The following is a 27,335-nucleotide window of genomic DNA, read 5'->3' as shown; positions in this document are numbered from 1 at the left end:
CAAAAATTCTAAATCAGTGTATGAACTTCATATTTTTCTATCTTTTATTTTTAAGATTTTGCTCCGACCCATATCTTGTTTTATCACAACTGACACGAGTTCACTTTATATCTATCTATCTCTCTCTCTCTCTCTTTACTATTTAAAGTTTAAAGGTTGAGGGGGGGAGAAGGTTTACTGATTTTACATGAGGTTTGCCAGAGTGTCAGGTTACTACTGCAGCTGTACTGTTCCTTTATCACGATACAACAGGTGTTTTGAACCTTGATAAGCCGGGTTGAACTCCGACTACTATTCTGCTACTAGGCTCTGTATGCGTGGTGAGAGATAATAACTTGAACTGTTGAATTGATAGAATTGCTGTCGTGTCCCTACATACAAGGTTATTGTGCACTATATATTATATAGCTTTCATATATTCAATACCTGAACCCTGTGATCAATACTACTTTAATATACACAGCGCAAATATCAAACATTAATTTTTATAACGAAAGGAAAGCTTCCAAGTAGGCCAAGTATATAGACGGAGAAACGAACAAAAGTTGTATCATATTTTAAGAGTATATCTTGGGTACAAAATCATACAGGGTGTCCCACGAAACATGACAATAGCAAGACGACTTGAAAGTCGTCTTTGATATTTGAATTTATTTTTGACATTTAGTCTTCTATCTACTTTAACATGTATGATTCTTGAAACAATTATCACATAATTCTCCTAGCCCTGGCATTTCCAAAAAGTGGTCTGCGTTTTTTGTGCTTTCAATATTACCGGAGATATAAAGAGTTTGGTTCAGATTTTATCTTGAGATATATTTAAAGTAAAGATATTTTTTCAAGAAGTATCTCAATTTTGTAAGAGAAATAAGAACACTTCCCTTTTTTATGATCAAATTAATGGATATTTTTAAATGTCTTATTTCCAAACCTATCCATTTAATTAATTCTTTCCGGCCTCCCATACATCTTTTGATATTTAAAAATCCTAATTTTGCATTTTTGTATTTTGCTTTACCTGGAACCTTACTAAAACATGTGTTCCTTGGTTAGAAAAGTGGATATCACAGTTTTAAACAGGTATACTATAGATATAGTTTTAAACAGGTATACTATAGATATAGTTTTAAACAGGTATACTATAGATATAGTTTTTTAATCTCAAATTACAGGCACCTTGTTTGAAATCAAGATATTAGATGAATGTGAAGATACATAATTGCTCTTCTTCAAGTTCGTGATCTTTTTACAATCCCCGGTGTACACAAAATACCCTTTATTTAATATAGTAGGAGTAGTAGGGTTAGAAGTCTCAAGAGAAACTATGGCAGGTAGGACTCAGGTAGTACAGTATAGTTTAGGAGACGGTTTAGATCAAACTATCTCAGGGATACACATTACACACGGAGAAAGGTAAAAAGAAAAATTGTATTCTTCATAAGTTTTCTAAAAAAGTGAATGGTTTATTTGGCGGACTGTCCCGATTTACCTTATAAAGTCTGTGTGTGTACTGTGCTCTATAGCTCCTTGAAAGTCGGCCCGGTTCTTGAAATAAACCGGAGTTTACAGTGATTCAGCTGTCAAAGTATTCTAGTTATTTTTACACACAAGTGAAAGAAACTAAACTAGTTTTGTCGCAAATATAAACTTAGTTTAAACAAACAAAAAAGATACAAATAATATATTCAAACCATAAAATAATTTTAAGATGAACATTTCTAAGAAAAATCTAAGCTCTAAGACCTACCTCTCACCCTGTCACTTCCATACACGAATAGTTATTTTTTTTCAGTATACAATTGTATTGTATACAATTGTAATTTTTTTCACCAATCCCAATTGAGAATTAACTTAAATTGATTTAGATTGAAACTCGAACTATTATATTGTGTTAAATTCTGCACATTTTAGTTTTCTGATATGCTGATATTTTATGTCTTTGTCATCTTTCCAAAAATCGGCTAAATCGTTGGGCCAAATTTTTTTTGTGGCAGCACACATGACCTCATGGGGGAAAACGGCGGCTTAAATAGTAACCTTTAAAAGCTGAAATTGTTACTGGTAAAAGGCCTAATTCCATATATGTGTGCAAGCTTACTATAACTTGTTACAGTGTAACACATCAAGAAAAAAAGAAAAAAGTAAATTTTATCCAAAAAGGTTTTAATCATTTTAAGAAACTTTCAATTTCTCCAAATAACATTCAGTTTATTTTACACCTAACAATCTTATAAACATACATTAACTATCTATTTATATATTTGGTTTTTATGTTTGTATCCAATAAACATAAAAACGGCTGAACTGATCGGGCCTGGTTTTTTGTAGTATCTCACATGGCTTCAGGGTTTATGGACAGTCTGAATGTTTTTAAAAATTTAACTGTTGTTATTTCTAATGAGGGTTGCCGGTGTCTTGCATGGGGCGGACTCCTCCTAAAGTTTCACCATCTTAACACAATGTTAGACATAAAAAGCAATGTTATGACAACTCCTGTATTTATTAATGTTTTTTGATTTGAAAAACGCATTCAAAATTATCTATGTCCCGAGTAAATATTAATTGTTTGATGATTTGAAAGGAAGACAACATTTAAGAGGAATGCATTTTTTTGCCTTTACCCCCTTTAAAATACATTTCAGAACTAAATGCGTATTAAATAATTTAATAATTTTTAATGTTTTAACATTGCTTTTTATGTCTAACATTGTGTTGAAAAGGCTAAAACATTAAGGGTCAAGTCCGCTTCATGCAAGAGTCCGCCCCATGCAAGAGTCCGCTCCATGCAAGAGTCCGCTCCATGCATGACACAGGTAAATACATTAAAAAGCTTGCCAAATCAAAAGTGAAAGGGTATGAAAACATCCTGGAAGACAAGTATTTTATATCTATATAGTAAATTCGCAAATTATTTGCGAATCCCTTTAAATACCTCATATTAAAAAATCCCCCCTCCTATAGTCTTATGAGAGGGGCGCGCCGGCTAAACCATTTTTGCCCCCCCCCCCCCTGTTATAGATGAAATCCTATACACACTCCTCACCCCTGAACAATCTTTCATGAGTTTGATGTACATTAAGTACTAGCTATGGTAACCAAGAGATGTCTAGTGTAGACATAGTTAAAGTCCCACCGTTTACCCACGCTTTGTCGTAAATTACGATTTTAACTATTTTCCGTGTAAAAGTGGACCCACTTAGAATCTCAAAATCATGCTAATAATATTCCCGTGGCTCTCTCGAGTCCACCAATTAAAATTTGAGGCAAATATGTTCTGGGGTTCCTGAGTTATGATCGGACAAACAAACAACTTTATATATGTATATATAATTTATTATAAAGCTTTAATCTTTACAGAAGAAACAGATGAATAAGAATATTGATCAAGTGTGCGGACTGAATGAGAAGAAATAGAATAGATTATCAACAAGGAATTCTATCTGAGAAATAGTTCTTTTGCAATCTAATAAATTTTCCCTTAGGTTAATCAAAAGTCATCAGCTGTAATATTTTGTGAGCATTTTCTCGTGCAGACATTCTCTGATTTGGATTTTTTTTCCAATTTATATAAAAATTTAAAGAACGAAAAAATCTTATTTATTTATGAACTATCAAAAAAAACCACAACCCATCCTTAACGATGAACAAATTTTTTTCACACAAAATTCAACGTTTTCAATCACAGTTTTAAATTACAGGAAACTTGAACAGTTTCGAAAATATATATATATATATAGACCCTGACTCGCTCAGCTCGCGTGGAACAGAGAGAAACGTGTTTTACTCTTTTAGAGACTATGACCTCAATTAACCCTAGATTGAATATTGTTTTTGTTGATATTTTTTCTCTTTAAGATTTTCATAATAAGTACTGGAACACCTGTAAAATCCGTGGTTCAGGTAATATATTTATGATGAACTCCTTGGTTTAGATGATGAATCAGGGGTTTAGGTGATAAATTACAAGGTTTAGATGATAAACTTCTAAGTTTTATGAAAATGTTCAAGATAACATATTTTCAATACTATACAATTAAAAATGTCAAAATGAAAATTAATATTTTTAAAATTAAAGGGACTGTAAACGTAATTTTAGTTTGATAGAATGGGCTTTCCGATCCACAGCTTTGTCCGATCATGTATGAATTAAATATTTATGTTTTTTTTTTTTTTTAAACTGACTATTTTTGTTTGGGGGTTTTCTACAAAAGTGACTTGCCCATATCTTGATTCAGAAACATTAAAAGAAAAGGTTAATTTTAAACTAGAAAAATGATGTTAATTCCACAATATTGATCAGATTAAGGTTTCAATGGTACCGTTGTGAATAGCAGCAGTCACTTCTTTAAATGAAGGGTCACTTAAGATTACAAGGACGGTCTGTTAAGTAAAATATCTAAAGAAAGAATTATGTAGATGATGTTAAGAGAAGATATGAAGATAAAGCACCAGCAATCTATCTTGAGAGAAGAAGGTAACATATTGAGAAAAAAAAATGTAATCTTCATTTCTGATTTTTGATTAGATTAATATACAAACTGTTGTGGATTAAACAATTAAGATAGGAGTTGTTAAATTAATATATATCTTTAACCCCTCTCCCCTCTCCCTGGAATATCAAAAAATTCCTGTATACGCCCCTGTATCTCTTACCAATTTAGGCTAAAGAACTATCTGTTTTACGGAGATACGAGTTCCGCTCTATATCATCAAACATTTGGAAATTCTTCCTTCCACTACAGGATACAGGTAGGGTTTAATACAGGATACAGGTAGGGTTTAATACAGGATACAGGTAGGGTTTAATACAGGATACAGGTAGAGTTTAATACAGGATACAGGTAGAGTTTAAGACAGGATACAGGTAGGGTTTAATAGAGGATACAGGTAGGGTTTCATACATGATTCAGGTAGGGTTTAATACAGGATACAGGTAGGGTTTAATACAGGATACAAGTAGGGTTTAATACAGGATACAGGTAGGGTTTAATACAGGATACAGGTAGGGTTTAATACAGGATTCAGGTAGGGTTTAATACAGGATACAGATAGGGTTTAATACAGGATACAGGTAGGGTTTAATACATGATTCAGGTAGGGTTTAATACAGGATACAGGTGGGTTTAGTACAGGATACAGGTGGGTTTAATACAGGATACAGTTAGGGTTTAATACAGGTAGGGTGTAATACATGAAACAGGTAGGGTTTAATACAGGATACAGGTAGGGTTTAATACAGGATACAGGTGGGTTTAGTACAGGATACAGGTAGGGTTTAATAAAGAATACAGATAGGTTTTAATACAGAATACAGGTAGGGTTTAATACAGGATACAGGTAGGGTTAGGTACAGGATACAGGCAGGGTTTAGCACATTATAAAAGCAGGGTTTAGTACAGGATACAGGTAGGGTTTAGTAAAGATACAAATAGGGTTTAGTCCAAAATACAGGTAGGGTTTGGCACAGGATACAAGTAGGGTTTAATACAAGATACAGGTAGAGATACTGTACCGGTACTTCAAATGATCCGGAGTTTTCAGTCCCTACCTGTATCCTATACTAAAACATACCTAGAGATATTAATGTGTAGGGTTTAATAATCTACATATTATAGAAAACATAACTTATTACAGGATATAATGTTGATCTTGTGGAATTTAAAGTTAAACTTCAGGTTAAAAAATTATCTTTAGGATATTTCTAGGATGGACTAAATAGAGGAGATCAAAACATAGATCAACAGTGCTTAGAAGCGTCTAAGGGACAGTCTGCTCTCTTAAACTTCACTGAAAGTATTACCAGGAGATTTAACAATGATTCTGAAAATAAACCTAAGAAATATCCTGTTGGAGAACAGGGGAAAACTTTGGTTCTAAGTTTTCAGCATTCATTGTCCAAACCAAAGGAAAGGGATGGTGTAGCCTCGGACTCCTCAACATGTTCAATTCTTTGATAGACGAATTTTACGAATTAATGCTGCGTAATTCAGGACTAGATTTCAGTTGATGTTTATAAAGAAGATTCTCAGCTTAGTGTGTATACTGTATATCATTACCAGGGTTTCAGCTCATTAAAGGAACTGAAAGCATAATTTCAAGTGACCCTCCATACGAAGATGACAATGTCCGATTCAAGATGGTACTCTTAAGGGAATTATATATCAATGTTTTTAATTATGAAAACTGATAATTTTTAAATGCGGGTTCTATGCAAAAGTGAGTTATGCATTTCTACTGCAGGAAAACACATAGGAATTATAAAAAAATAAAACACTTATAAACCTAGAAAAACGACCAAATCTTCCACATAATTATTCAACTGACAAAGATTTTTAAGGGCACTTTTGTTAATCGGACATTGCCATCTTTGCATGGAGGGTTACTTGAAATTACGCTTACAGATCCTTTAAGCCAACATGCAGGGGAACATAATTTGCATATAAGTTCGTAGACTATACATATATATAGATATATTTTTGTAATTTATTCTTCAATTTGTAGGTTAAGTTGGTCAAAGTTAATGATTAATACCAAGAACTCCCATAGCTTTATTTACAAATGAAGAAAACTGCAGTTCTGGGTCGTTAGCTTAATTAAAATCTGAATTTATGTAAACTAGATCGTTAGCTTAATTAAAATCTGAATTTATGTAAACTAGATCGTTAGCTTAATTAAAATCTAAATTTATGTAAACAATTGAGGAATATATTGTTTTTTATCTTCATTTAAAGCGACATCATTTTAGAAGAAGCTTGTAAATCATTTCATCAAATAATGGGTCTGTATACACTGTACATTGCACATTACAAACAGCTGTGTTTCATGTTCATGTTGGAATATTTAAAATCATAACTTATTCTATAAGTCGTCTTCCTACACCACATTTTCATTTTTCCTACCACTATTAAATTGTACCTGGAGACTGCTAGAAGAACTAGACTATTTCCAGCAATAGCTAAAGTTACCATTATACAGTAGGCTGGAGCTAACAAGCTAACAACCCAGCCGAGCTAGAAGAAAAGGAGATTCGTTTAATTTAGAGCTAGAGCATGAAAACTCCATTGACCAATCGAGTACTATGACTATAAAGAAAGGATTTAAGACACTTTAAATTAAAGAACTGCCAAAGTTGATCAGTTTTGGAAGCTAACGGATCCTCCATAAAACAATTAAGAAAATGGAGTTTCACTATTATATATATATATTCATTAAATTTAATCAGAAAATATGTTCAAAAACATGAAAATGTAAAACTATTTTCAATTATATGGAAATGGTCTAATAGTATTTTACATTTTTTAACAATAAAACAATTTTTTTAATATTTAATAAAATAAATCGCCACTTTATTTTTGTATTTTGAAAGAACATTTTCGAAATAGCTGTATCAAATATCTTCGAAATTAATCAATGTTCTTAAAAAATATTCCTCCCAGAACCTGTAGTACTATTTATTTGTAAACAAAGGTATAAAAATTCATGGTTTAAATATTTTCTATTGTTTGTAATCATTTCCTAAAGGAATTGAGTCTTTGCCACAAACTCAAATATTCTAATCCCTATATCTATTGAACCTGATGTTGTAGACTTTTGATATTTCAAACTAAGATAATTTGATGAAACAAAGTACATCGTTTGAAATATATAAGGTCTACGACAATGGGTTGCAGAGATGTAGGAATTATAAAATTAGAGTTCGTGTCAAAGACTCAACTCCTTTGTTTGTCATATAAAACACATTTACATTGTATCAGACTTGATGAAGTGGTTAACATGAATAGTATCGGAGATGGGAAAATAATATTGAACTAGGTAAAAGCTACTTCAACTCCTGGTGCATGCAGGTCAACACAAGAAGTTCTGCTATTTATACCTAGTTCAGCAACACACAATTATTTAGAGAATATCTGTGCTTGTGTCAAAATATTTACATTTATAAATTTTCTGTTTTTGTATTTGAAAATGGCGTGCAGAGATATTAAGTTCACCTATATTACTAGTTATCCGTGTATAGACTCAAAACATATATACATATTCATACATATATCTTTCACGATTGATGATATCTAGTGAAATAAATACATAATTGAAAACTTTGGACTTTATTCGATATATAGAATTAGAATAAATTAATTAGATAATTATTCAAGATCGGATCGAAAATGGTTTAGAAGGACTGTAGGCGTAATTTCAAGAAACCCTCCATGCAAAGATGGCAATGCCCGATTCACAACGGTACCCTTGAAACCTTTATCGGAAAATAATAAAGTGAAAAAATGTCGCTTTTAGCTTTTAAAGTGTTAACTTTTACATAATTGAAATAATTAGTTTTTAAAGTTCTATATATTAAAATCTAATTGTGAACTCGCATTGATGCCATCTATGCATGAAAGGTCATTTGGACTTACGCGTACAGTCTTTTAAAGATATTTTGAGATAACTGTTTCAAGTAATAATAATTCATCTATAGCGTAAAAGATCAGATTAAAGTTTAATTTTTGTATTTTTAAAAATGAAATGCATTTTTTATTTTCATGATGTAGAATTTTATAAAGAATGATAATTGCAAATAACTTGTCAAGGTTTTATCTATATAAAGTTTCTGCACTTCATTCATTCCTTGTTTATCAACTAGAATCTTGAAACTGCAGGGGAGCGCGGCGCGTATTAAAGCTCTGATTGGACCTGGAGATAGGGTTGGGTTGGGTACTTGTAAAGAAACCTAGATATAGGGGAGAAAACCCGGGGGTTTGATTCTTCATTTCCTGCTCAGTTGAACCCAGGATATTGCGGAGTACAGAACAGTTCATCTAATTCAAATCAAAAAATGTATCTAATACTTTATCTGCATTGTTGCCATGTTACAAATTTATAATAATTCCCTTTTTATGAAGTAACAATGACATATTAAAATGAAAAAGTAAATGCAAAGTCCAGATAATATTGTTGCAATAAAGAATTAGTTATCAGATTATAAAATGAGAGAGGATAAGAACTGTTTGAAGAGGATTTTTTGGCTCGCTATAATATGCTCGGTATTAACATTAACAATGTGCATTAACTGCCAGTTTATCAGGGACCGGATTTAATGAGTTGTCAGAAGTTGTTGAACTACGTAGTTGGTTAAAATCCCGAATCACCGATTCAATCTCAAATTAAATACCTAAATTCTCATGAACCTTTAACTTTGAATCGATGATACAAGAGTTGAACCGGCAGTAGGTAATTCAGAGACCTCTCCAATTCAATAAATTCGGACCCAGGTTTTAAAGAAAATTAGCATGATATATTTGAGAGGGTAATGTTGATTATTAATCCTAGAAACACGACTGGCCTTTGTCTGCTTAAAATAATTCCGTTTTCGTTTTAGTAACTTAAACTTCACAAGGTTTCCAAAATATGAACATTTTAATATTATAACACGTCTCGTCTGTGAGATAAGTTCTGACGGAATTAATCTCAGCCACTTCTTTAATTTAAACATTCTCGAGTCCGCCTCAATTTCTTTTTATTTATTTTCCTTGTCAATCTGATGTATGTGAAATAATTTCATGGAGTTTTTCCAAACTCAAACTTATCTAATACAAATCGCTTTAAAATCTAATATCTCTTTTAAAAAAAAATTATTTAATTTTATTTCATTTCATTTGTTTAGTTTCGTTAAGCAATTTTTTATTGAAATCAATCTTATAAAAGTAAAAGTAGCTATAAATGTTTTTATAGACATTTAGAATTTCTTTTGACTTAAAAATTCGTGGGTTTTAGTGTTCATTAGAATTGTATAACTCACATAAGAGCTATTTTTTTATATATTTTTATACAAAAATTCTGGTTTATTTTATTAGTATGCACATTGTATTAGTTGGCCAAAAACTATGAATTAATTAAGTTGAATATATTCCCGTAAAATGATTAAATTAATTTTCCAACTTATAAATGATTTATTTTCTAGAAATCCGCGAACATTATCATGAAAATCCACAATTCGGAACCAGTTTCAGTCTTCATCAGTCTTCATTAATTGAAAGGTAAATAAGCCTATTTTAGTTATAATATCTGCTTTAAAAATTTGCTTTTGTAGTTTAATGGTTATCCTTTAACTTTTAATTTATTTAAATGGATTATGATTCAATTTTAACATTTTAAAATTATTAAATTGAGTGTTTGCCACAAAATCTGATTTTCTAATCCCAATATCTTCGGAACCCAATGTCATAAACCTTTGATATTTCAAACTAATATTATTTTATCTAACAAAAGTCATATTTTGAAATGTCAAAGATTTACGACGTTGGAATCCAAAGATATAGGGATTAGAACATCACAATTTGTGGAAAAGACTCAATTCCTTTATTTATAGAATGGTTGTGACATTAGAAGAGGGGGTTCACTTCAGATTTTCAGTGACCCGAAGACGCTTCCCCAGGAGGATGATCTACAGAAATGTAGAAATGTTCCTGGGAAGTGAATTAGCCGCCTATACCGGGCAGGACAATGGGAGAATCTACCGCAACCCAGAAGTACGCCTAAACCGTATTTTGTTGACCTCAAATATAAGAGACCAGCTTAGGATCCAGGTAATTTTTACCAAACAAAAAATTGTAAACAAAGTAAACAATTTTTGGACACCCCACCCCCCAGTTCTATCAATTTTGAACATAACCAGCAGTAATTTCCTAATATATGTTTTTTTTACCCCCCCACCCCACCCTTCTCCCTCCTATCAATGATTTCAAATGTAACACTTTTATTATTTTTGATGACACGCAGGGACACAGCCTTCCTCGAAACAGAACGTACCTGGTGCCCACACACACTGTGGAGCTGAGGGCCAGATGGAACTTCAATAGGATCCTGGCCTTTCCGGCCATCCTAGTCCTGGTGTTGGTCCTGGTCCTGCTATGGTCTGACTTCTAAAATCCCAAAGGTAAGTCATATTTTCCTGCCACTTCTTTTAAAGAACCGCCATATTAACTTATTTTACATTTTGAAAATGCGCGCATATATATTTAAACTTAAAACGAATAGTTTGCAGGGTATTCAAATTCTGTTTCTTTACTTGCTTTTCTGTCCTGTGCCTGCATGTAATTGTAAAGGAATTCATTTCAGTCTAATCGAATAAATCTATATTTTAGTAATCTTGACAAATTGAAGTCATTGTTTAAGATATTGAAGGTCTAAGATATCAGGTTGCCAAAATATTGGGATTCTATTCTAAAGATTTGCTGCAAATTCTGCTTCTTTCTTTTAATGATTTCTGTTTTGAGTGGTATATAGAACAATCTTTTCAAAGGTACAATTTAATTAGCAGACAATTTGCATTAAATTTATTATTTAAAGTGCGAAGTATAAAAATGACAAAAAGTACTGCATTTTTTTAACCCTGTTTTCTGGACACAATTCTATATTTTCTGCAGCAAGAACAAATGTTATTTTTTCGTCTTTCCTATCTGAAACGAGTCCACTTTTCATTCTATATTATTTGTTTTAAAGTTCTATAAGGGCTAAAATTTTCTTTGAAATCCTGAAAACACATTCAGTAATATAAAGTTTTTAATGTTCACATATGTTTTCTTTCTATTAAAGAAACCAATTTTTATCTTGTCTCTACTTTTTTTTGTAGGTTCTCCTAGACCTAGAGCTAGTGGAGGGTATAGATACTGAGGAATCTCCTAGGTTTCCTTACTCATACAGTTACAATGTGGCGGATCCAAAAACATTCAACAATTTCGAGGTTATAAACATATTTAATATAAGTTTGATAGCATACTAAAGGTTGGATTAATGAATGCAGAGTAATGAGAGAAGTAAAATATTTTGCGGAAACCTTGAAACAATCAATAAAATTGTGTTGAAGGTTGCAACATTAATAATAATTTTATAGGTGTTAACTACATGGATATACACTATAATAACCCGCTTTCTGTATATTTGTGACAAGAAGTGTACTGCTTTTTCTAAAATAATTCAAATAAACTCAGAGCTTCTAAATTTTGTTCATAGTGCTTCTAATAACTGCAATCATTTTTTTGTATCTTCCTTATATCAACTCTAGATATAACAATTTACTTCATATATGTACGCTATCATTGTAAAATGCGCTCTAAGATAATAGGCCAGCTTTAATATCCCCTCTGTATATGTACAGTAGTCAGGTTCAATATCTCCTGTATATGAACAGTAGGATGGATAATAGGTCAGGTTCAATATCTCCTCTGTATATGTATACTGTACAGTAGGATAGATAATAGGTCAGGTTTAATATCTCCTCTGTATATGTACAGTAGGATAGATAATAGGTCAGGTTCAATATGTCCTCTGTATATGTACAGTAGGATGGATAATAGGTCAGGTTCAATATCTCCTCTGTATATGTACAGTAGGATAGATAATAGGCAGAGAATAGGAATTAAGGGAAAGGAAATGGCGCTGGTCTGGCATGATGGATAATAGGTCAGGTTCAATATGTCCTCTGTATATGTACAGTAGGACGGATAATAGGTCAGGTTCAATATCTCCTCTGTATATGTACAGTAGGGTGGATAATAGGTCAGGTTCAATATCTCCTCTGTATATGTACAGTAGGATAGATAATAGGTCAGGTTTAATATCTCCTCTGTGTATGTACAGTAGGATAGATAATAGGTCAGGTTCAATATGTCCTCTGTATATGTACAGTAGGATGGATAATAGGTCAGGTTCATTATGTCCTCTGTATATGTACAGTAGGATGGATAATAGGTCAGGTTCAATTTGTCCTCTGTATATGCAAATTGTACATTGTACAGTAAAAGATAGATAACCAAGACCTTGAATATCTCCGAAAGAATTGTATTCGGGACAAAGCAAGAAATCTCGACTCAGTCCAACACCTAAAAAGCAATTTAGCTGAAATTAACTCCATGGTCAAGAACATTTTAGTTCTTGCTTGTAAAGTTTAATTATAATCAACACAAGAGGATTATATGCTCTGAACTTCTTATCTGCGACCTTTAGCTTTTCGCATACAAAACGTTCTAACATTTTTTTTATGAAAATTCTATCTAGCTATCTATGTATCCGCTATTTTCATGTTTGTTTATGTTTCCAATAATATAATAGCTTTTTCTACTCTAATATCCTTCCTGTACCCCAATATCCTCCCCTGTACTCCAATATCCTCCCCTGGACTCCAGTATTCTCCAAGCCGTGTGCTCCAATAACAATCCGGGTACTCCAATATCCTTCCCTTTACTTCAATATCCTACCATGTACTCCAATATGTTACACTATGCTCCAATATCCTGTCCTGGACTCCAGTGTCCTCCCGTGTGCTTCAATATTCTATCCGGGTACTCCAATATCCTCCCAGCTGTGCATCAATATCCTATCCGGGCACTCCAGTGTCCTCCCTTGTATTCCAATATCCTTCCCAGTGCTCCAATATTCTCCCCTGTACTCAAGTATTCTTTCCTGTACTCCTGTATCCTGTCATTTACTCCAGTATTCTCCCCTGTTTTTCAATATTCTTCCCTGTACTCCAGTATATTGTCCTGTACTCCAATTGTCTCCACTGTACTCCAATAATCTCCCCTGTACTCCAATATTCTCCCTTTTACTTTAATATCCTCCCCTGTGTCAGATATGTTACACTATGTTCCAATATTCTTCCCTTCCATTGTCCTCCGTTGTATTCCAATATCCTTCCTTGTGCTCCAATAACCGCCAATGTTCTCTAATATCCTATCCTGTTCCATCTTGGTACTCCAATATTATCCTATTTTTTCCTACAATATCCTCCCCTTTGCTCCTATATGTCATACTATGCTCCAATATTCTCCACTGTACACCAATATCTTACACATTTCTCTAATATCTTTCATTGCACTCCAGTATCTTGTCATGTGCCTCTTAGTATTCTTTTAGAGCCTTAAATTCTTTAAAATTTTTAAATTTTCATATCACCGTTCCTTAATACTGTATCTCCTAACCCACACTCTAGCTCCTCTAGGCAGCAGGAAATCTTAAACTTGGATGAAATGCAGGTTTAACAATGATGCATGAACTCCATGAAAACCATTAAAAAATGCGTGCACTTTATTTGCGTTACAAGACTACTTTAGGCAGGGACTTGGATAGGATCAAGGTTAGGAATAAGGAAAAATTAAATAGAATTGAATTTTAGATTTACTAATTTATCAGGATATGAATGGAATATATTATTTATAAAACTGCACTTCTTACTCTTAGTATCACATCTCAAATAGGTTGTCAACCTATTTGATCACATCTCAACAATTCACAGACTTGCGATGATTGAGAGATGTAATGGTTTTCTCTGAAAATTGATGAAAAATTCTCGCAGATTTTCTAGATAATGAGTATTACAGAAAAAAAGAATACCCAAATGAACCGGTCTGTTATAAATAGATAAACTATAAAAATATGGATTAATATTTGTTAACCTTATACTTATATAATTATATATATATATATATATGTATATATAGTATGGATTAAGGACCAAGGTTCCAGGTTACGGTTTAAGAATAAAATTGAAAAATATTTTAAAATCACGTTGTCAATATTTTTAATATAAAAATAATAATTGATTATTTTCAGGTTTCCGAGAAAGGTGATCCGGATGAGGTGACTGGAGGGTATAGAGTAGATCTACCCGATGGACGAACTCAGATCGTTACATACAGAGTAGACCCGGAGAATGGTTACCAGGCTGAGGTTAGATACGAGGGAGAGGCTCAATATCCAGACCAACCAGGATACAAAGCAAGTCCCTACGGACCCCCTGAACCATCTCGGGAAGTGGATGCTCTAAAAACAAAACGTCAGCTGTCAAAAAATAAATCGAACCGTTTTCCTAAACGACTAAATTTGGGGGAAGTTATTAGAGAAAGAGAGGATTTTCATGATCTATTTGCAGAACCTAGTACCATAGATGTAGATAGACCTGAGAGAACTATAACATTAAACGAAGAAAAGGAGCCAAGTCCTGAGCCGGAACCATCTTTTTCCAGTTCAGCAACAAACTTTGCTCATCAAGGTAGAACCAAACCTAATCAGGTACAAGAAGTGAGGTTGGGGCCCGGGCACAGTGCCGACTCTTCCATTCTTCCTTTAAATATTCCCAAACCGATTCTTCATCTATTTGAAGGTTCTGAACCAAACTCCAATAACAACAATCCCGGTCCTGAACCTTTTTTAATAGAGCCTAAACATGAGATAAGTGGGGTCGTTGATTGGAGGAACTGTAATAATCTTGACTCTTGTCTCGACTCTTTACAAATAATTACTGAGGATAGGCAGAGAACTGAAACTGCTGAACCAAATGTAAAGCAACTAAGCTCTTCTCAAATCGAAGACTTCTCAGACCTGGAGGAAACTATCTACAGCGAACCTTTACCCGAACCTGAACCAGAAGTAGAAAGTAAGTTGAAGAAACCTGATAGTTCATCCATTATCTCGGAGATTTATAATCTTCCGTCCCCCCTTGAAAATCATCTCACTCCTACGGAAGAAAAATCCAGTATCTATGAGAGACAAAGGAAAAGAAATATCGCAACCAACCAACACAAACCAGGTTCCAGTAGGTTCGCTTCTGATCTTCCCCCTGTAGCAGATGTTAACTTCAAGAATCAAGATCAGGAAAGTACAACAGCTCCAAGGTTTGTTGCTCATTTTGATAAAATTTTAAGCCTCGGTTCAGATAATCTGAAACCTGTACCGTTTCAAAATGACAATATTAACCCTTATGAATATCCGACAAATTTGGATCCAGACTTCTTAGTTCAAGATTTACCAGAACCTACCGAACACACGAATATACTTGAACCTCTCAAGCATATTAATCCTGAACTAAACCAAGATTATTCTCCGGATCCTGATCTTGGCAACTATGATTCAGATTCAACTGATATTGAATATTATGCAGACTACAACCTTTTCCCGTTCGGAGCTCGGCTAACTTCTATTATCAAACCAAACATTAACTTTATCCAGGAGACAAGAGAGAAGGCGGATATTCCTACTAGTAGGATACCAGGACTAGAGATTACTACTCCGTCATGGAGAGGATCACTTGAACCGACCATTACTCCGGTTCAAAGGAACTCCAGGGTTCGTCTTGTCTCAAATGGAAAAACTTTTATTCCTGAATATTCTCCGTCGTTCTAATTTTTTATCCAACTTAGTTCAATTCCAATAGTTTTATTTTTCAATGAAACTTGTTCGTCCAAAGTGACTTCTAGACATCAAAGAAACAGTTGCTGTTTAACATGTTTTCTTCTAATAAATGATTATTTGTTTTGTCAGTAGGCTTTTTTTCTGCAGAAGCTGGATATGAGGATTTTTTTGTAGTTCTTCGACCCAACTCTAAGGAACGGAGTTCTTGCCACCAATTCAAATTTTCTAATCTCTATATCTTTTGTACATGTTGATGTTAACCTTTGATATTGACAATCTGATTTAGTAAATTCATAGTTTGAAATATCAAAGGTCTACGACATCGGGTTGCAAAGATATAGGGATTAAAAAATCTAAGTTTGAGGCCAGAACTGAGTTCATTTTCAAATAAACGTGGGAAATCTGAGAAAACATATTTTGTGCACAGCCGTGAAAGTAGATTGAAATTAAATTACAATCGTAAAATGTACATAAACATAATATGAATAACTGCATAATATATTAATATCATATATTTGACCGGGGTGGAGGAAGGTGGGTAAAACACAACCTTGAGTAAACGTGTTACCCTGTCCACAGGCAAACCATTGTTTCTGGGCCTACAGAAGGTTAGGCAAGGAGTTATTTATGCTCACAACTTGAATCGTTCATCATAAATTCACACAGGGCATAGACACTAAACATTCTACGCTAAACAATAAATAATAAATGCATCAATAAATTCAGCAGTAGGATGGATAATAGGTCAGGTTCAATATGTCCTCTGTATATGTACAGTAGGATGGATAATAGGTCAGGTTCAATATGTCCTCTGTATATGTACAGTAGGATGGATAATAGGTCAGGTTCAATATCTCCTCTGTATATGTACAGTAGGATGGATAATAGGTCAGGTTCAATATTCCACGTGGTGTTAGATTAAGATTGGATTTACAAATTTCAATGTAAGCATTTTTCGAACCACACAGAAAATTTTGAAACAAAAACTGAGACCTATAATTGAATAAACTAGACTGGAAACCAAATACAAAATGCGGCGAAAACACAAGAGTACAGAAGTCAAGCAAGTTAAAAAGTTATAAGTCTTTCTATAGATTCTTCTTCTTTAATTTAACAATAACAATTACAAATCGATTAAGGATCGTTTCATTCAGGAATAGTTGATACTTTCTTTCAAGACAATTTTAATGTTTTTACTAAAACTTCCGTTTCTTGTCAAATTAGAGTATTTTAGAATATTTCCTGTTTATTTCGCATGAGGCAAGTTATTTGATTAGCTATTGGAAAATTTACAATTCAAGGTAGGCGTTTAAGTGTCCGGGCGTGAGATATTGCCCGGGTAGTGGGCCACTTCTTCCAAGATTTGGACACTTTCCCCACATAATATAAAATTATGGATGCATATATATAGTTAAATTAGTTTTTAAATGAAGCAAAAGTAGAAAATATGTAAAAGACAATATTTTGTCTCGAATGTCGTCCTTTTCTCAAAGAATAAAAACATGATATTAACTACTATCCATTGCACATTGAAAAATTGTGTGATGATTAATCGTTTAAAATGTAAACGAATCTATTTAATATATTTTAATATTAAAATATATTTAAATACAGTACCCGGACATTATCTCACGCCCGGACACTATAACTTGACCCCGCAAATATAAGAACTATAAAAGTCCCAATTCATCCAATTTGAAAAATCCACGAATTTTTTGCAAAAACCTTGTGGCCATTTTAAAGACTGTATGAATCACACAAACCCTTCCAGTGGCAGTATTGACTAACTTGTGTGAGTTAATTATGTGTATTTTTGTATGTTTCACATGATAATTCTTCTTAAAGGGACTGTGAGCGTAATTTCAAGTGACCCTCCATACAAAGATTGCAATACCCGATTTAAAACGGTATCTTGAAACCTTTAACTTATTAATATTGTAATATTCTTATTTTAAAAACGTTATTTTACTTCTGATAATTCCTATTATTTGTTTTCCTGCAGTGTAAATGCGCAACTCACTTTTGTAAAGAAACCACAACTAAAAATAATTAGTTATCAAAATTATAAACATTGATATCTAATTCATATTTGACCAATTACCATGGACAAAGCTTTTAAAGGTACCATTGAACATTAGGCATTTGCATGGAGGGTCACTTGAAATTATGCTTGCAGTCTCTTTAAGTTTAATTCCAATATTAATACAGTGAGCAGTTGATTTCTAAATAACTGTCAAAAACGCCAAAAAAGGCCGTTTTCAGCGTTCTTTGGGGAGGGTATAATCATGCTAATGTTGGGCATTATCTGCAGGTTTCCATCCACAGAATAGAAATTATAGAGCAAATGCTCGCTGATATGTTACAGCTTCCAATGACTACTAAAAGGATTCAAAATTTTCGGTTTAAAAAATTATGTTTTCACTGGAAAAATGGATATTAATAGAATCGTATTGAGAAGCTGAATAAAGATATATTGCTAAAACAAAATTTGTTGGATATTGACAAATTTTCCCTTTACTCTAAAACTGAAATATGGCTAAAATTGACAGTTTTTGTTCCTAGCGCCGTCAATTTATAACATACAGGGTGTCCCAATCAACATGGGAATTAAATGACGACTTCAGTAATTGTCTTTGTTCCATGCGGGATTATTTCGTTAACATAATTTTGCAGTATCACAATTAAAACATTTAACATAAAAAACTACTAGTCTCGGTTTGACGGAGATATTAGGAAATTTGTCCAGATTCCAGTTGTTTTAAAATCAACTGTTCAAATGATTAATATCTACGTCAATTTTTAAAGATACGAAGAAGGTAGACCACATTTTGGAAAGCCCATTAGACTTTCAATCTCTTTTTATAACATTTATCAATTATCTGAAATCAAAGACGATATTCAATTCGTCTGTCAATTCCTATACTTATTGGGCCACCCCGTATCTTAAATTTTCTAGTCTGAGTTTAATTCTTGTCATTTAGTATTTGTATTTACATAAAAAAATTGGTACCATAATTCCATTAGTGCCAATAGAGGTTCAAACAGAACCTTAATTAACACTGTTTGAAAAAGTGAATTATTGATATTTTTATTAGAAAATAAATCTAAGCAATTTTCGTGCTTGAAAAGTCTCGTATCTTCACAAATATTTCGATCCAGCAACACTTTGAAAATTACTCGCTCAAAAAATGTCAGCCCATTTGGTTGAGACGTTTGGCCAGCTATAACTTACAAATATGAGTAGCTTTAATATATAGAAGAAGATAATCAGACGTCATTCAAATTCGTCTGATGCATAAAGAGTTAATTTTTGACAAACAAAACTATCTTAATATATTTTTTGAGTCACCACTATACATACATACAGATTTCTAGTTTAGGATTCCAACAGCAGGACGGGAATTATATTTAACAGGAGAAGGAGAACATGCAGATCTCACGGAGAGTTCCCAGGCAGTTAGAACCTGGGATAGAGTATACTGTACAGGCATCTTATCTAACCTGGAGCTCAGGGCGCTAAACACCTCACGTAGGAAGGGAGTAGTAAGATAGTCTGGATCTCCTAGATTAGTCTCAGGTGGAGTATCAGGATAATTCTTGGGTATTCTCACGTATAGGTTTGGAAGTGCTGGTAGATCTCTGTCATCCAATTGACAAACAATTTCAACACTTGATGGGTTTCCGTAAGGTTGAGATTCATCCAGCCAGACTTTAAATCTAGGATCCAACCTGGCAATTTCTCCCTGCAGTATATCTGGTATTTGATCTTCGTTCTCCTCTCCAGGTGGGGTTCTAGGAAGAGGAGGTAGAGATATTCTTGGTCCCATCACAGCATGAATAGGTGGTAGGAATGCATTGGATAAACTGTTGTTTAAGTCCCAATCCTTCCCACTCTTTTTCATTTTTAAAATAGACTCAATAAGCGGATTCTTATCTGCTCCTGAACCTAGCCCTGAGTCCGCCTGATCTGATTCTGTCGTGTCCAGCTGCATTCTTTTCAATACCCCTTCACACTTCTGCAGGGTTTGAAGGGGCATTCGTTTATCAGGGTTCGACATAATATCCAGCAATTTCTTCATCTTTAACAACTTCTCATTATCCTCGTTTCCAATTCTTAGAATCATTTTCCTCAGTGGCTCTATATACTTCTCCAAGGACTTTACTTTCTCCAGATATTCTTTATCCTCCTGACTGGCGGGGTTTAGAGGTGTATTTACTTGACTACTAGGTGAGGGAGCTAGACTATTGGAACGGTTCTGTGAGCCTGCTCCTCCAGGAGATGGAACAGGTCCACCCGGAGACGGATTCCCAATCTAAAAAAGTAGAATTTTAATCTATGTAATATCAAACGGCTGGACCGATTGGGCTGAAATTTTTTTTCCACGGGCAAATTGTTTGTTTCAACATAAATCTAAATTGTGTTAAACGTACCTGACCCTGGGGAGATTGTGCGTATGGTATGGGAGAGGGACCCTGAGCACTACTAGTTACAGTTCCTTGCATTACAGAGCCTGGACGCATCGAGAAGCCAGACATACCCTGTAATATTATTTAATTTGTCTCCTAATTTAATTATTGACAAGGATGAACAAAAACCGTATAAATACAACTATTAATTAATTTCAAAGACGTTTTTGAAACAGAATTAGGTTGTAAACCGTTTCTTATCATGTCATATATATCTAATACACATACATCGTTGTCACAAACTTAAAATTTCTTATCGCTATATCTTTGCAATCTGATGGAGGAAACTTTAAATATTTCAAACTTAAGATTACTTTATCTAACAGAATTTTTAGTTTGAAATATCTAAGTCCAGGATATTGGGTTACAAAGAAATGGGGATTAGAAAATCTCAGTTTGTGGCAAGCATGAAAATAAAGAAACCCATTAAAATATGAAAAAGAGGTAAGAGTAGTTAGGAAAACTATACAAGGATTGATGAAATGTTTAGATAAATTATCTCACCAGGTTTGCCTGGGGTCTCTGCTGCAGCGCTTGCTGAAGCTGAGAAACACGTTGGCCACCGGTCTGCTGCTGCTGTTGTTGCTGTTGAAGTTGTTGCTGTTGAAGTTGTTGCTGTTGAAGTTGTTGTTGCTGTAACTGTTGTTGCTGCTGCTGTTGCTGCTGTAACTGCTGTTGTTGTAGTCGGGCTCTTATTTGCATCTGCATTTGCTGTTGCTGTTGTTGTTGTTGCTGCTGCTGTTGCTGCTGCTGCTGCTGTTGTTGCTGTTGCTGTTGTTGCTGCTGCATGATAAGCTGCTGCTGCTGCTGTGTAGGTTGCATACCCTGAATCTGTCCCCTGTTCTGCTGAATTTGCTGCTGCATGTTTGGGTTTATCATCCTGGTCTGATGAGACAATCCTCCAACCATTCCCATTCCCTGTAATCAAACCAATAATTACTTAACTCTGGAAATTTTTAAATATAGAAACTTATATAAAACATACATGTAAAGTGTACACTGTACGCCAGAAAAATAATTCACCTGAGATTTTTCAGCATTATTGCGCGCCTGCTGTTTAACATGCAGGATCAGTTTAGCAACAAAGCTTAAATAATCTTCCTTGTTCTTAGATCTCTGGAAAACCTGAAGTAAATATTTATTAATGCACGTCATCATCATCCACCAATTTTACAATTGTAGGTAAACATATCATCCGTTCAAATTATCTATTGATGTTAATTTCAAGGGCATTTCTTATCCTAAAAGANCCCCCCATTCTTTCAAACATAATTTCCGACTATCTAGAGAAGAGTGAAGGACAAAAACTATTATAAAGGAAAAAATGGTATGTCTTTCAGTTTTTTTTTATTAAGGAGCTGCGTATTTTGTTAATGAAAACGTAACTAAATTGAAGTGATAATCAGTGTTCATCATATATTTACTTCTATACTTAGTTCTTACTTGGCAACATTATATTCCATTAATACCTGGAATTCTGTCTTTCTTTAGTTAACTTGTTTTATTACACATTTAATACCATGCATGCTTTACCTTTCCATATTATTGTATTCTCTCTTTATACTTTACATACTTTTTTCTTTTTCCCTTTTATTATTTTACTTTTGCTTTTTAGACATTTTAATTCTTATTATATTTCCATCTGAACTTTGTTTTTTTTTCTCATCCTTTTTAGTCTAACAAATTCTGAGATCGGACCACTTACCGTCTGATTTACTTTTCAGAAATATGAACGTAGAGTCTACACAGCCAAATAAAATATTTCTTGAATTTATCATGTCATTTATAGTTTCAATAGCATAAATCCATTGATATTTTCGAAAAATTTCAAAAATTGGCTGAGTTAGGCCAAGAAAAAGCGTTAAAAATGCTCGTTTTTGGGAAAAGTACGTTTTTTCACATCAATCGGTCAATTTTTGATAAATTCAAGAATTTTTTTGTTTTGAGCTATGTAGACTCTACGTGCATATTTCTGAAAAGTATATCAAGACGGTGAAAGTGGTCCGATGCACCTTTTCTGTATTTTCTTTGCTTTACAACGTACATGTATCTTGCCCTTTCCTCCCCTATCTACCTGATTTTCCATTTCTACAGCACTTTTCTGATTTTGTAAACCAGATTCTCTTATAGCTTCCTCCAGCTTCCGAACCAAGCTGCTTCTGAACACGTCCGTCTGCCATTCTGTGCTCATTTTAATCTGGAAAAATAGAATCTTGTGAAATGCTGAAATATATCACTGGTATGGTTGAACAACAAACAGAGCACTTACCAATCATTAAAATAAAACCTGTCAGGCCTAACAGATAGTGTGGCACTAAAATATTCTTAAAAATTGATTTACGAACTAAACTGATAATTAGGAATTTTGCGACTTACATTATATAACATCTTTTTTTATTTTTATTTATATAAATAAATATTTTCAGTAAAAATATAAAATTTTCACAAACAAATACAAGATAGTTTAAAAAATCCAGAAGTAGAGAATTAGAACTAAAAGAGAGAACCCACCGCAGGCACCTGAAATATACACATTTAATGAAATTAGAGACTGAAAGTGAAAAATATGATTTTCTGTTTATTCTACTAAACCATAGTTTATTTTTAAGTTGCTAAAATATAACCGGTTCATTTTCAATCTATTTCTTAATGTTTTTACATTCGGAATAGATCTTCAACTCTTCTAGTAACTACTCGATGTATTAAATAGCGCTCTCGAATATGTTAAAAAAAGATTTTTGAAAGACAATTTTGATATTAGAGACCGAATTTAAAGAATTTGAACAGCGTCGCTGAACCGTCAATAACCGGTTCCAATTGAGCTCCGGCTCAAATATTGGAACACTGATTAAAATCTCAAGTTGAATAAAACTATTTTTGAACCGCGTCTCATGTTTGATCCAGACGCGGTTTCTATTCTTTAAATTATTAAACTGCTTATGTAATCAATACAATTTTTTGCCAGAGGTATATATTTTCTTTAAAAATCAATTCCCCCCCCCCCCCCGATATATGTTCGGGCAAAGCACCTTTTAGGTTTTAATCGCTGAAAAAGAGAAAAGTGATTTTAATAGAAAAAAAATAATCTTTTAAAATTTTAAAAAGGGAAAAAATAGTCTTTTGATGTCTAATTTTTTTATTCTTAAAAATATAAACCACTGAAACGTCAATTAACCGAAAAAAACATGCAAGAATTCGTAGTCAAGAACAATTTGCAAATATCAATAAAACACATTAAAAAATTCCACTACAAATGATCTACTTAATTAAAACCAAGACGAAGCACCGAACCCAAAAAATTCGTTTCACGGTGCATCTTTCCAGTCTTTAGAAATTTCGCATTCAGTATTTTCTTAATGATTTAATTTTAAAATTTGTATATAACCTAACCTGCAATCACAGCTAGAGAAGTTGCATTTAATGTTTCTGCATCCTTTTTATATTTTCTTGACATTTCTGTCAAGTTTGCAGATTTGTTCTCTAATTCAGATAGAATTGCTCCCCGTTGAAGAACATCGTCAATGTTCTGAACCATGATTCTCTGTACATCCTGGAGCTCGCTGTTCAAGTTCGATAAATGTCTCCGTCCTCTGGAATCCCCGTAGGTTTTCTTAGCTTTCTGTATATATGTATCGAACTCGATAAATGAGTAGGGTCGGGTTGCAGTGTTTATCTTGTGACCAAACTGGCTTTGGAATTCTCCGGCAAGGTCTTCAAGAAATGAAAACGCTGTTTTTTTACTGAAGGTTCGATCACACAGAGTTAAAAAGCAGGTTTGTTGCTCTATTAGGTAGCTGAAAACAATACAATTATTAGATTTTCGTAATTTTTTCAAAGGGACTGTTTGCGAAATCTGAAATGGGGTTTAGGCTGAATCAAAATCAAATTTGAATATCTTCGCTGCTAATTTTATTTTTATCTATAGCGTCTATAAGAAGGAAATGGTGGAAAACGCTAAATGTTAAGAGCGGAGATTCCATGTAGATTAACTAAGTTACACTTCAAATTTTATTCTAGTCATTAGAATGTAGTTAAAGGGAGTGACCGGCTATGTAAGTTAGTTAAACTTAGTATACAGTGTTGTTTCAGAATTAGTTTTTTTAAATTATTAAATAACGACGACATAAAATGTAAAAAAGTTCCACAATAAACTACAGACGTCATGTAGAGAAAATAAAAATTAATCTTATCATCGAAAATAAGTAATCTTGTTCAATTATTAGTTTCTATTTTCTCATTATTCTGGTTTCTCATTATTCACAAAGATTTTCTGCACGTTTTCTGCAGATTTTCTAGAATTATTATTGAAAAGACGACATTTGAAGAATTTGAAGAAATCTGGGAATAAATTCAATGAAAATAAGAGATTCAATATAATAATTAAAACGAAATAATCGATTTTTGCATTGATTTATTGACAAATTTCTTTTCGAGAAATATGTTACTAACCATTACTGTATAATTTTTACCTTATTTTTTATTGTCGTTAATTAATAATTAATAATAAAAAACTAGTTCTGAAAGCGTATCCACCCCTCAAGGAGGAGTTTTTAACGTCGAATTTGCGCTCAAACTAAGGATTTGCAGATCTTAAAAAGTTTATTATGTCTCAAATGAATCCGAATGAAGTTTTCCACAACACTGCATACTCAGTTCAACTACCTTACATAGCCGGTCACTATCTTAAACATATCATAATATTCTTTATCTCTTTAGGACGCTACGCTAGTGTAACTTTTGAAAATACTCATTCCAAATTAGAAGATTTTTAATAACGAAGAAGGCATTTTTAATAAATATATCATTATTAACTGAAAATCCGGCGCATAACCATATTTTTTGTGAACTACAAGAATTTACTGGATCCCTTCTCCACTTTTCACAATAAACGTTTAAACCAATCCCTCCTTTTTATCGCTTAAGATAGAAGTAAAACAAGCATGATAAAATCCAAATTTAATAAGGATTCAGCCTTGACAGTTTACACTCTTTCTTTTTTTGCGAACACTCCCTTTGTTAAACAACATTATTTTCTGTTTAATCAGTAGTTCAAAGCCCCAAATCTTTTCTTTAATTTTTTTCTCCAGGTTTATGGTAAATTTGTTAAGTGTTAAGTGAATTCAATCTCATATTACTCGGTACACTATATCGGATGAGCATAAATTACGCGATTATTTTCGGAGTTATGTTTACTCAAACAGTAAATAAAGAAAATTTTATCGAATGTGTTCTGATTTTTAGCCTATGGCTCGCGCTATAGCACGTTACAAGAACATGATAATAAATGTCTAAAGTTAGAGAGAAGCCTTAGAAGAGAAATGTAGTAGATATATTCTATATATGTATGTATATATTTATGTTAAAAGCTTAATATTAAAGAAACCACGATTAATTTCTCTTGAATTTTCAAATATCCATCACAAAGTTTAAGATCCAGATCCACAATATATCGGCTACTTTGATCCGGATCAAAGTGACAAAATATCATTAGAACTAAACTAAAACATCTAATTCCTCAACATAAGTCTCCCATATTTAGACCAATACGTGGTCGGTAAACTTTACTTATATTTCATTGGCTAAAAAAGGATAACACAATATTTTCCTTAGTAACAAGAAATTTTAAAACTAGAAATTAAAGATCCCGGCCAACCATTTTTCACAGGACACGGATCCGGATCCGCAAAGAATGAATTCCAATTCATAAATAAAATATGCTCTTTGAACCTTTTAGTTTATCATTAAATGTGAATGTTCAAATATACAATTAAATAAGAACCCGCTGAATTGTTACAATATTACTTATTTAGGACACAATTTAAAGTAGGATTTAATCCATTAAACTTTGATGCGGATTCGGAAAAAATGGATCCGGATCCAGGTCATGAACATTTCTATAAAGAACATAAAGAAATGGAATCTGAAAGAGACCCCAATGTGGGCCCCCCAGACCGCCACCAGATGTGGGAAGCACCATCCTCCACCCGTGCAAATTTTTCTAAGACAATTTTTGATAATCTCTCTTTTTTTCAACAGTCCAGACTTGGGGTTTGACAGCAAATAATTTTTGTTTACAATTTTTGGTTGATATTTTTCCCTTTGGATCCGGATCCAGGAAGCCAAAATGTTGCGGAACCAACGGATCCGGATCCTAAGCACTGCATTGCAATTTCTTATCGTAATTATTTAACAAAATTAAGGAAATTATACATTTAAAAGTAAGACTTACGATTTTCTGCCATTGAAAATTTTTATCCAGCATCATCATAACAGGATGGAGAATTATAATACCAAATCGCTAATGTACGATGGTAAAATTAATGAAAAATTTATTAGGAAAATTCAGTTTTAGACTAGGATAGGAATTAGAAAAAAAGCCTGCTTACTGGAAGATGTATGGTCCAGATTCTATGGAGCACCGACTAGGACTAACATCGTTCAAGGTTTTAAACAATCTCTTTGCTTGGTTTTGGTATTCCAAGATACTCCTGAATTAAGAAACATTAGAAATAAGATCCGAAAACCAAGATAGAGATAAAAACATTTTTAAGAATACGCATAAAGATTTAAATCCGGGAATATTTAAAATAAGCCAAATAAGTCTCAAGGAATTTAGATTCTGGAAGTCTTAGGAAACCCTAAAATATAGGATTTGACCTTTCGGTTCCTCTTTCGCCCCCCCCCCCCCC

The 27,335-nt window shown here is 33.2% G+C and overlaps 5 protein-coding genes across 8 annotated transcripts in view; 3 read left to right on the top strand and 2 right to left on the bottom strand.

Moving 5' to 3' along the window:
* Positions 1-15: 15 nt before the first annotated feature.
* Positions 16-6,687, top strand: LOC111695641 (uncharacterized). 4 transcript variants are annotated; one of them, XM_023465041.1, is made up of 6 exons: positions 16-382; positions 1,054-1,080; positions 3,358-3,431; positions 4,417-4,474; positions 4,662-4,749; positions 5,706-6,687. In XM_023465041.1, exons 3-6 carry the CDS (start codon positions 3,401-3,403, stop codon positions 5,952-5,954), a joined length of 426 nt encoding a protein of 141 aa, XP_023320809.1. In that variant the 5' UTR covers positions 16-382; positions 1,054-1,080; positions 3,358-3,400; the 3' UTR covers positions 5,955-6,687. The 4 variants fall into 4 exon arrangements, with proteins under 4 accessions (XP_023320809.1, XP_023320827.1, XP_023320801.1 ...); XM_023465059.1 differs by lacking the exon at positions 1,054-1,080; XM_023465033.1 differs by lacking the exon at positions 16-382 and having other exon boundaries at positions 811-1,080.
* A 2,250-nt stretch (positions 6,688-8,937) lies between these two features.
* Positions 8,938-16,307, top strand: LOC111696202 (uncharacterized). Its single transcript, XM_023465753.1, has 3 exons — positions 8,938-9,035; positions 11,624-11,734; positions 14,602-16,307. Exons 1-3 carry the CDS (start codon positions 8,979-8,981, stop codon positions 16,168-16,170), a joined length of 1,737 nt encoding a protein of 578 aa, XP_023321521.1. The 5' UTR covers positions 8,938-8,978; the 3' UTR covers positions 16,171-16,307.
* On the top strand, positions 10,352-10,961 carry LOC111696213 (uncharacterized). The gene is made up of 2 exons (XM_023465762.1): positions 10,352-10,577; positions 10,771-10,961. Exons 1-2 carry the CDS (start codon positions 10,362-10,364, stop codon positions 10,915-10,917), a joined length of 363 nt encoding a protein of 120 aa, XP_023321530.1. The 5' UTR covers positions 10,352-10,361; the 3' UTR covers positions 10,918-10,961.
* A 3,191-nt stretch (positions 16,308-19,498) lies between the features above and the next one.
* Positions 19,499-22,856, bottom strand: LOC111695690 (mediator of RNA polymerase II transcription subunit 15-like). The gene is made up of 5 exons (XM_023465099.1): positions 22,721-22,856; positions 21,670-21,771; positions 21,151-21,564; positions 20,611-20,718; positions 19,499-20,492 (listed from the first exon to the last, which is right to left on the bottom strand). Exons 1-5 carry the CDS (start codon positions 22,835-22,837, stop codon positions 19,551-19,553), a joined length of 1,683 nt encoding a protein of 560 aa, XP_023320867.1. The 5' UTR covers positions 22,838-22,856; the 3' UTR covers positions 19,499-19,550.
* Positions 22,843-27,335, bottom strand: part of LOC111695708 (vesicle-trafficking protein SEC22b-like) — a 4,869-nt gene continuing 376 nt past the window's right edge. Inside the window, exons 2-4 of the mRNA XM_023465121.1 lie at positions 27,033-27,134; positions 24,037-24,440; positions 22,843-23,166 (exon numbers count right to left, since the gene is read on the bottom strand). Of these exons, the coding sequence (XP_023320889.1) occupies positions 23,111-23,166; positions 24,037-24,440; positions 27,033-27,134 (562 nt within the window). The 3' untranslated portion in view covers positions 22,843-23,110. The remainder of the gene's footprint in view (positions 23,167-24,036; positions 24,441-27,032; positions 27,135-27,335) is intronic.

This window comes from Eurytemora carolleeae, unplaced genomic scaffold, assembly GCF_000591075.1.
Source record: "Eurytemora carolleeae unplaced genomic scaffold, Eaff_2.0 scaffold11, whole genome shotgun sequence".
Taxonomy (NCBI): Eukaryota; Metazoa; Arthropoda; class Copepoda; order Calanoida; family Temoridae; genus Eurytemora; species Eurytemora carolleeae.
The sequence above is the reverse complement of the archived record's forward strand: the minus strand, read 5'-3'. Positions and strand labels throughout refer to the sequence as shown.

What these genes read in the sequence shown, in the direction of transcription:
- LOC111695641 (XM_023465059.1), top strand. Translation starts at nt 3,401, where the DNA reads ATGAGAAGAAATAGAATAGATTATCAACAAG. An exon ending in TAGAATAGATTATCAACAAG is followed by an intron (nt 3,432 to 4,416) that starts GAATTCTATCTG and finishes AGAATTATGTAG; the next exon opens with ATGATGTTAAGAGAAGATAT. An exon ending in ATCTATCTTGAGAGAAGAAG is followed by an intron (nt 4,475 to 4,661) that starts GTAACATATTGA and finishes TTACCAATTTAG; the next exon opens with GCTAAAGAACTATCTGTTTT.
- LOC111696213 (XM_023465762.1), top strand. Translation starts at nt 10,362, where the DNA reads ATGGTTGTGACATTAGAAGAGGGGGTTCACTTCAGATTTTCAGTGACC. An exon ending in GAGACCAGCTTAGGATCCAG is followed by an intron (nt 10,578 to 10,770) that starts GTAATTTTTACC and finishes GATGACACGCAG; the next exon opens with GGACACAGCCTTCCTCGAAA.
- LOC111695690 (XM_023465099.1), bottom strand. Translation starts at nt 22,837, where the DNA reads ATGAGCACAGAATGGCAGACGGACGTGTTCAGAAGCAGCTTGGTTCGG. An exon ending in CTGTAGAAATGGAAAATCAG is followed by an intron (nt 21,772 to 22,720) that starts GTAGATAGGGGA and finishes TATTTACTTCAG; the next exon opens with GTTTTCCAGAGATCTAAGAA. An exon ending in ATAATGCTGAAAAATCTCAG is followed by an intron (nt 21,565 to 21,669) that starts GTGAATTATTTT and finishes GTTTGATTACAG; the next exon opens with GGAATGGGAATGGTTGGAGG.
- LOC111696202 (XM_023465753.1), top strand. Translation starts at nt 8,979, where the DNA reads ATGAGAGAGGATAAGAACTGTTTGAAGAGGATTTTTTGGCTCGCTATA. An exon ending in GGCTCGCTATAATATGCTCG is followed by an intron (nt 9,036 to 11,623) that starts GTATTAACATTA and finishes TTTTTTTTGTAG; the next exon opens with GTTCTCCTAGACCTAGAGCT. An exon ending in AAACATTCAACAATTTCGAG is followed by an intron (nt 11,735 to 14,601) that starts GTTATAAACATA and finishes GATTATTTTCAG; the next exon opens with GTTTCCGAGAAAGGTGATCC.